Below are 10,000 nucleotides of genomic sequence, written 5' to 3' on the forward strand. Positions count from 1 at the left end.
CGCGCCTAAATAAGTGGTAAATTATGTCCACGTTAAATTTCATGTGTGACTATGATTTTTTTTTTTTTGCAGTGCAACTGTGAATTCAGGTTTTTAAGAAAAAACGAGGGTGTGTTAAAACATCTGTGCCTTGTATAGAAAAATGCCTTGAGTAACCGTGCACATTTCGTTTTTCAAGAATATATGAGCATGGTGATATGAGGAAATCTGCATTCAATGACATTATATTTGTCAAACTGATTGCTTTATGCACCAATATAGCCTACCCATCATGTAGGCTATTGTAGACTCTATTGCAGCCAGCCTGTTACTCTGTTGTAGCCTATTTAGCCTACAGAAAAAAACAGCTTTCATTTAGTCTACTACATATCAATAACAATTCAGTGTCTGTATAGCTTTAGTTAAAAAGTGGCAAAAGTCTAACCTAGTCTGACTTTGGCCACTGGTTGTGATGGGCATGCCGGTGGAAGATAGCCAGGCCGTGCCCTCCTAGTGATGCAACAGCTTCAGCCAGTCTCGAAGAGATGTGAAAGTCGATGATAATCAGGCTAGGTGGAAGAAGATGCGGTAGGTTTTTGGGCCGCATTAGGAGTATGACAACGCATTGCAAGACGTTTCCTTTCCGCTTTAAATTCACATGACATTGACATCAAGACAATTTGATAACCTAAAAATAAATGCACAAGAGAAAAAACTACGACCGCACACTTAGGCCTACCTCACTTTCGAGAAAGAGAGGGAGAGAGGCTAGCATGGAGAGGGAGGGGAGGGGGAGAAAGAGAGAGATTGGAGAGAAACAATGCGCTGGCAATGCTGCACAATTGAAGCACGTTCTTCGTGCTTGTAATCAAAGAAGTCAAGGTGGACTTTTTCTCTGTTCAATTTGACCTTGGCTACTAGGCATTTCTGCTTTTACCAGCGCAGAAACAATAACACGGATACTTCAACATTAATTAAATAACTGCGTTTGTATGACAATGTTCAGAATATAGCGCCTTCATTTCCAGCCACATTTGAATGAAACTGCTTGACGTTCTTGGCTAACAACTACCTCTGTTAGCTTGCTTGCCGTTTCCCTAACTAGGCCTATTTGTTACTGGAAAGTCATTTACAGGCAGTTTCTGATATGTATGAATGAGGGTTAATCTACTTTAGAGCCAGCTCGCGTTTCTGGTGTTTTGGGCGGATAAGCACGCGACAGGTGGCAACAGACTACTGCGCATTGTTTGGGGCTGTTGCTTTGCTTACCTGAAATATTAGCAAAACCGAACTCCATTCCTCTCACAGCTTAACCATGTCTACTAGAATATATCCTTATTGGCTTGCAAAATCAACAATCCAGAGCCCGTTTTCTCTGAGAGCATTTCTAGTTCAGGGTGAAATGGCATAACCAACGGGACAACCTCTCAGCAGCAGTCCGAAGAACAACGCGCTTGCAGTCGCAGCTGCGAAATCTTAATCAACATTCTAGAGCACAATGCGGAGGGTTATCGGAAAGTTTTCTGTTGCTATTTTCGCTGATGGTTGGTGTTGAGTTAATGTCCCTGTGTAATGGCTTTGCAAATATAATAGCCTACTTTTAGAATCTTTTCATTTATATTTTTGGACGGTCCCGGCATTGTCCCAGAAATGATAACTTTGTGTCCCCACAACATTTTTTATGGTCCCCGGGACGTCGGGACACCGTTAATTTCGAGCGCTGGTCATAATGAATACTTAGAATTTAATGGTGATGGTAAGTGTTAATTCATAAGGTAACGTTTGTGACTGGACAGAAAATTAACTACTGAAAATATTACACAGTGCACCTTTAGTTGTGCCATGCCATGTTGTGCACGTAATGGCACAAATACAAAAGTGACTAGAGAGTGACACAATCGAATCGATTTTTTTGAGGCGCTAGCGACAGAAGAGACAAAAACTATTTGGGCGACAGTTTGTAGATGAAATTCATCAAGCATGCTAATGAACTGTGATGCGCTTCTGTGACAGCTGCTGAAGCCAATTTGAATGCCGAGTGCTTGCTTTCTGCTTTCAGCCGTCACTCTTATCGCTTGTGTAGCTCTTGTCTTCCAGTGACTCTTTGTAGTTGTTGTCTCCTCTGATGTGTTTGCCATTTTGCTGTGTGGATATGAGGGCTGGGTAAAAAAAATCGATTTAATCGACTCTGAATCGGTTTCATTTCAAATTCTCATAATCGATTCACAGGGCACATAATACATTTTTTCTTTTTGTTCTTTTTCTTTTTGTTTAATTTAGGTGTATGGAAAATACCCAGAAGGTATTTAAGTAGGCCTAGGCCTACTAATTAAAAATGAGCAATCTGTCAAGCCACAGCTCTTTGAAATGTTTATGTAAAAAATAGGCTGCAGCATCTTTTGGGGTAAAGCCTGCCACCAAGAGGGGAACGGATTGAATCGATTCGGATTCGGATCGAATCAAATCGAAATGAATTGTGATTAATCGATTTAAAGCCCTAAGAATCGAAATCGAATCGATACAGTAACATGGCTGTGATACCCAGCCCTAGTGGATATATCCCCAGGGCACCTCTGAGTTGATGTCCCGGTACTGTGCCTCTCAGGTAGATAAGGTACCTCAGATTGTGTGTGTGTGTGTGTGTGTGTGTGTGTGTGTGTGTGTGTGTGTGTGTGTGTGTGCGTGTGTGCGTGTGTGCGTGTGTGCGTGTGTGCGTGTGTGCGTGTGTGTCAGACAAAGTCAATATGATGTCATCAGCTTCAGTCCAGTTCTGCTCTGAATTATCCAGGGCCATGACAAGACCAAAGGGCTGCTTGCGCACACACACACACACACACACACACACACACACACACACACACACACACACACACACACACACACACACACACACACACACACACACCCCAGAGGAGAGGGGAAAATGGACAGTCAATGCTCAGATAAGGCCATGATGTGTTTTTGATTATCTGTAAACTCCTGTCTCCTGTGTGTCTGGTTGTGCTCTGGGGTGGCAGCGTCAAAGGTCATGTTGTGCCGTTTTATATGAAATATGACACGAAAAACCTTAACAAAATAAACATTTTAAGTAAAGCAACTTTAGAAATGACATTTCTTGTTTGCGCAAAGATTTTGCGATGCGAGGCCGCCACTATGCCGGCGACCCGGGTTCGATTCCTACCCGGGTCATTTGCTGATCCTTCCCAGACTCTCTTCCCACTCATTTCCTGTCCCTCTTTCACTGTCCTATCTGAATAAAGGCTAAAATGCCCAAAAAATAAATTTAAAAAGGTGGACGTCTTCGCTATAAAGTGCTGAGGGAAACCCTGGTGTGTGAATAGTGTGTAAGCTTAGTTTGTGTGTTGTGTAATGTGTTAAGTAATTCTGATTGTGTTTCGACAGGTATGGATTGAAGCCCAATGACCAGATATTGGCTGAAGACAAACACAAAGCCATGTGAGTAGTCCTTTGCGCGCGCGCACACACACACACACACACACACATCTATCTTTCTCTTCATGTTCTTATACCCCCTCTTGTTCTTCTTCTTCTTCTTCTTCTTCTTCTTCTTCTTCTTCTTCTTCTTCTTCTTCTTCTTCTTCTTCTTCTTCTTCTTCTTCTTCTTCTTCTTTCTCTGTCTCTCTCTGTCTCTCTCTGTCTCTCGTTCCTTTTCTCATAATTTCTTTACTAAGATTGCTGAGATTGCTCATTTTTCACCAGAGCATTATTACATCATTTACATCACATCAGAGCCAGTCCCCTTCATTTAGTCTCTCCTCTCCTCTCGCTCTACTTTCTCTCCTCTCCTCTCTCCTCCCCTTCTCTCTCTCTCTCCCCCTCTCTCTCTCTCTCTCTCTCTCTCTCTCTCTCTCTCTCTCTCTCTCTCTCTCTCTCTCTCTCTCTCTCTCTGGCCAGTTTTGTTCTCTTTGTTCTCATCCCTCCACCAACCGCTTTGAAACACACACACACACACACACTGCACGGTGTGTGGCCTCTCGCATGGTAGCTGGTAACACGGACACACTCTTCCTACTGTGTGTCCTCTGGCATGGTAGCTGGTCACACACACACACACACACACACACACACACACACACACACACACACACACACACACACACACACACACACACACACACACACACACACACACACACACACACACACACACACACACCTCCTCTCTTTGGTGACTGGGCAGATGAACAGTCTCGGGTCTAATGCATCCAGACATCTGGCATGTGGCCACAAACACACACACATACGGACAATCAGAGTCTTTCTTGAGCTGCTGTCCACGCACGCACACTCGCTCGCTCGCGCACGCACGCACGCACGCACGCACGCACGCACGCACGCACACACACACACACACACACACACACACACACACACACACACACACACACACACACACACACACACACACACACACACACAGACAGAGTGGCACACAGAAAAGTGGATGAGCGCGCATACATACACACACACACACACACACACACACACACACAGCTCGCACACAAATCTCACACCCACACAAAGCTCCTTTCTCATCTCTTCTCTCATCTGTGCATTCCTGGGTCCTTTAGACCCACTGCTGCCCTTTGAAAAGGAGAGTGGTGCCCGCGGTGCTGCCTGACCAGAACTCTTTCAAGAGTGAACATATGGGTGTTTGGAAATAAGGGGCTTGGGCCAGGTATGAAAAAAATGATCTCCTGGGGAGCTCTCCTGGGGAGTTCTGTGCAAGCTCTGGTATTGATAAAAAAATGGAGGTGACTTGGAGGTGAAATGGGCCCCACTCCGAGCAAGCTCTGATCCATGCAGACGTGAAAAAAAAAGAGGAAAGCAGAGTGCCTGCGACTCCAGGAGGTAACAAGGAGAACGAGCCGAAATTGGTTTGAAAAAAAGTTCATTGTTCACAATTGGTTGGAAAAAAAGTTAATCAACAGGACATAACTTTAACATTTGAATTCCTATTTGTAATATACAATCATTAGGTAATTGTTGAAAATAAGAAAGTATATTGAGGCAATGGATCTGCTTTTCTTTGGCGGTATAAGTGACGTTTTTTTAATTAATCACAAAACATAACTAATGCGTACTCTTCAAGACAGTCTTTGGTATTGGCTTTTAATGAGCACATCAACTCAAACCTTTCCGGTGACTTGCCCATTTTCCCGCCAGCACTGCATCTGTCTCAATTCCCACACTAGTGACTGACATCAGAGGAATTATTTATCTGAAGCGGAGGTGAGAAATGAGCACATATTGAGAAATGGCGGACTGTTCCTTTAAGGAGTAGTTTGTGTGTGTTTGAGTAGTTCAACCTGAGGACTATGTGTTTGTAAAACTGAGTGGGTGATATTTTTGGACTTAAGTCCTTCGGCTCACACTGCAGAAGAGGTTTTAAATAAAACAAGACCTTTGTGTGGATATGTGAGAGTGTGTGCGCGCGCGCGTATGTGTTTCCTTGCTTGATTGCTTTCCCTCTTGTTCTTTAAGGTTACATGGCTGCATTATTCTGGCCTTCACACAGTGTGTGTGTGTGTGTGTGTGTGTGTGTGTGTGTGTGTGTGTGTGTGTGTGTGTGTGTGTGTGTGTGTGTGTGTGTGTGTGTGTGTGTGTGTGTGTGTGTGTGTGTGTCAGGCAGTGTGTGTGTGTGTGTCAGGTGTGTCAGGCAGTGTGTATTAGCCGTGCGTTTGTGCATATGCGCTTTATTCTAGTACCCACCAGAAAGAGTGAGAAACAGCAAGTCTGATCCAGAACTCAAGGTCTGTACAGAATGGAGTGAGGTTGCCGTGTGCGTGTGCGTGTGTGTGTGCGTGTGTGTGTGCGTGTGTGTGTGTGTGTGTGTGTGTATGTGTGTGTGTGTGTGTGTGTGTGTGTGTGTGTGTGTGTGTGTGTGTGTGTGTGTGTCCAGAGTTGTTCCATGCGGCAGGTCAAACAGGGGAAGAAGTTGCAGAAATGGGCCACTGATGAAGGAGGAGGAGATGCTGGCCAATCAGACAGCAAGAGGAGGCATTGCCCAATCACAGAGAGGCAGGGAAGAGTCTGGGCCAATCAGGCGAAGGGCGGCTCCCTCCTCCCAACTCTCATTTCCAAGCAGAACGCAAACATGCGGCAGAGACACTAACTTACTCAGCCCACAGCCTAAAACTCCCTCACACACACACACACACACAATGCAGTTATGAATACGCAGAAGCGCTCTTGTGGTTAGTGTTCGTGTTGATTTAGCTCTGATATAATACATACGTATATAATAAAGTGTTGCTCAAACGCATACAGTAGTACACACACACACACACTCAATTTTGAAGTTTACATTGAAGTTAACTCTTAATTTACACTTCAAGACAATTATTGCAAGCATATAGAACCGGAGAGTTTGTTCGCAATGTGAACCGAAAAATATTTGTTTTTTCTCTGCGATCCGTGACTACAACATGGACATCAGCAGGTTCATCCGGGTAACTGTCACATGCTGAAAAATTCAGAGCCCCGTATGAACATGGGTGGTTTGCAGGTAAGCACTTTAGTGGTGAAGGTAACTGGTGCGGGTACCGGCACAAGCACCGTTCTGGTCGGCCTGAAAACAGTATACAGTATATGATCGGTGGTGATTGTTGATCAGCAGATCATGATTTGGGTTAGCGGTTATCTAGCCTGATTATCATCGACTTGCTCTGACCAAGAGCATATCAATTAACATTTCCCAAACGGCATGGTAGACCCGCCTCCCTTGGTTTGCTTATGGTTGTTTGCTTACCGACAAAGTGGGAGGAGTTCCCATATTTTCGGGAACTCAGAAAGTATACTGCATTGCTCTTGACCTGGTGGGTTGCAACACTGAAAGTGTTGTGTCCCTAGGAGGGCACAGCCTGGCTAGCGGTTATCAGTTATGGAGCCAAAAAAAGCTGATTGGAGCATCTCTACTCCGTAGTAGTCATAGTCAGGTTTCTATTCACTGCTGGCAGTCTAGGGTGAAAAACCTTGACAAGGGGATGGGGGTAGAGAATTATGATGGTGTTGATTTTTTTAGAGAACTCGTAACCGCTCTTGTAATTGCCTTTGCCACTTTTTGGACGTAAGTAACTAGCCAAGCATTGTGTAAGCAAGCTCAGAGTTCCTTTTACAAGGAGACGCACACAGTTATGCACACTATAGCCGCAGCCCACACACAATACACACGAGAACACACACCCAATTCTGCCTTACACAAGAACCATTGTTAAGCAAGTGTGCGCGCACGCACACGCACACACACACACACACACACACACACACACACACACACACACACACACACACACACACACACACACACACACACACACACACACACACACACACACACACACACACACACGTCAGAGAGTGTGGGATGTGTGTCTAAAGGGTGGTTTATGCCTCGAGATCAGCGTCACTGCATCATGATGCAGTGCATCATGATGCAGTGAGCCGCGCAGTTAACGTAGTGAAGCCCCCCCCATCACGCAGGTACTCTGGGGCACCTCCCCAAAATTGTGTCTCGACGCAGGGAGCGACGGCGTGAAAGGGCGAAAATAGGTCTCTGATTGGTCCTCTCGACCAGCCTGCTCTGTCCTCGAGTCGAGAACAAGCGCTACTTCCTTGTTCTAACCTTCGTCGGTCTACGGACTGTGAGCTCTTCATTAAATAAGTTGCCCGTGCTTTGTTGTTTGATTTATTTACACGAACCGAAGACAACACATGCGCTTGCAAGTTACGACGCTGAAGTTATTTGGACAGTTGAACAGTGGTTCCGAGGTCGAGGAAACATTCCGCTTCGTCCTCGACAAATGAGCCACTTCTTTGTTCCAAACTACTACTGTGGCTGCCAGTGCGATCAAACATGCACGTGATATAAAGATTTAATGTTTCATTTTCATTCTCGTCGAGTCTGTGATGCTAAAAAAACAACCGACACGTCTAGTTTACTCTTTGTATTGAAGGCAGTTTCAGCGTGGAATGACATCGCGCAGACCGTGCTTCAAAACAGGGCATAAACAAGAATTAACTGCATCATGGCTGCGTCAAGCTCACTCTGTGGCACAAGTAGGAAGCATAACTGAGCCTTAAGACTACGTACATATTAGCTTATAGCGACTAACAGTTATGTGGGTACAGGGTATTGGGGTGTTGGTTACACTCCTGGGATCAATGTGGAGTTCCTTGGAGGAGGGTGAAAGACAATGCCCAGAATCTCTACTAAAAAGTGAACACACAAACACACACACACACACACACACACACACACACACACACACACACACACACACACACACACACACACACACACACACACACTCCTTGCTAAAGGTGGAGGAGGGTGATAGGCAAGGCCCAGACTCCCTGCTGATGTGTGAGTACATGGTGACCCTTGTGTTACATGCAGGCTGGGAAAAATTGTTTTGTGTCAACATAGCTCTTTGTCCTCTCTCCATCTCTTCATTTATCTCTCTCCCTCTCTCTCTCTCTCTCTCTCTCTCTCTCTCTCTCTCTCTCTCCCTCTCTCTCTCTCTCTCTCTCTCTCTCTCTCTCTCTCTCTCTCTCTCTCTCGTGATTTTACACACACACACGCACGCACGCATGCACAGACGCACACGCACACACACACACGGCTTTGACTGAGTTCATAACCCTCAATAAAGTGAAGGCTGTTGCTGTGAATCCCACCTCTAAGTCTAAGATATGTGAGTGTGTAGATACAGTACCCACACACACTTTCACCCGAGCCTGTAAGTCTTAATAAAGTGATGGCTGTGGCTGGGAAGCCAGGCTATAAGTCTGAGATTGCAGACAGCCAATCAAATTGGTGGAGGTGAACCGCCCCTCTCTTTCTTATTGGATGATGTTGAGTCCTACTGAACAGAAGCACACACACACACATGTCCCAACTCCTTCTATCTCTTCCAGCTGCATGCGGATAAACTGTGTTATTTTAACGTCAGCTTTCACAAACACTTACACACACACAGGGCAAGGTCAGTTTTTTCCTAAAGCAAGTGGTGTGTGTGCTCTGAACTTCTCTCTCTATCTCTCTCTCTCTCTCTCGCTCTCTCTGGGTTGCACTCTTGTTTGGTGTGTATGAGTGGTCAACAATTCACTGGACAGACTCTGTGTGTGTGTGTGTGTGTGTGTGTGTGTGTGTGTGTGTGTGTGTGTGTGTGTGTGTGTGTGTGTGTGTGTGTGTGTGTGTGTGTTGAAAATCACTGAACCACTGACTTGAGAAATGTGTCATGATAGTCCCACTGTGTGTAACTTTTAACCCTGACTGCAACCTCTTCCCTTTCAAGAGTGTGTGTGTATGCGTGCGTGTGTGTGTGTGTGTGTAAATGTGTGTGTGTACAGACGTGTGCAAGAGAGGGAGTCTCTCTGTAAGTCTGTATGTGGCTGCTTGCATGTATACATGTTTGCCTTGTGAAATGCACATTTTTGACCCTCAGTTAGGAGGCCTTTGAAGACTTTAGGTTGAGAATAAATGGAGTTCCCTTTGGGCTGTAGATGGCGTTAGTGCACATCTTACGCAAACCGTCACCACATGCTACAGAAAGAGAAGACAACCAAACTTGAGCACACTCCTTTGCATTTGGGTAGGCAGAGTTTGGGGTATCTTTAGACAATTCTTTGGTTTAACTGTCAGTAGCTAGAACCAGAACAGGTGTGGGCAATTAAGAGAGGCATGGAACACTGAAGAATAACTGCCGTTTTTTGTTTGTTTGTTTTTTTTTAATCTAAGAACTCTGCTGTAGCACTCTCCATGGAAACCACTGCTTGCTAGTTGCTTGGCTTTTTAGCCTTAATATGGACCTGTTCTGGACTGAATATGTTCTTGAACATCTATGGCCCTGATCTGACCTGGGTTTGACCCAGGTGTGTTGCCACTAGGGATGTAAGTCAAATCGAAATGTATCGATGTATCGGAAGTATCGGCTGGCGATTTAATCGAATCACATCGTATCGTGGGGCATTCTTAAGAATCGAAAAGAATCGAATC

At 45.1% G+C, this 10,000-nt stretch overlaps 1 protein-coding gene across 2 annotated transcripts in view; it reads left to right on the plus strand.

Moving 5' to 3' along the window:
- adka (adenosine kinase a) overlaps positions 1-10,000 on the plus strand; it is a 68,690-nt gene that overhangs the window by 15,691 nt on the left and 42,999 nt on the right. For both annotated transcript variants that reach the window (XM_063191795.1, XM_063191796.1), the window contains exon 3: positions 3,382-3,435. In XM_063191795.1, the coding sequence (XP_063047865.1) occupies positions 3,382-3,435 (54 nt within the window). The remainder of the gene's footprint in view (positions 1-3,381; positions 3,436-10,000) is intronic.

The sequence above is a fragment of the Engraulis encrasicolus genome, chromosome 24, assembly GCF_034702125.1.
Source record: "Engraulis encrasicolus isolate BLACKSEA-1 chromosome 24, IST_EnEncr_1.0, whole genome shotgun sequence".
Lineage (NCBI taxonomy): Eukaryota > Metazoa > Chordata > Actinopteri > Clupeiformes > Engraulidae > Engraulis > Engraulis encrasicolus.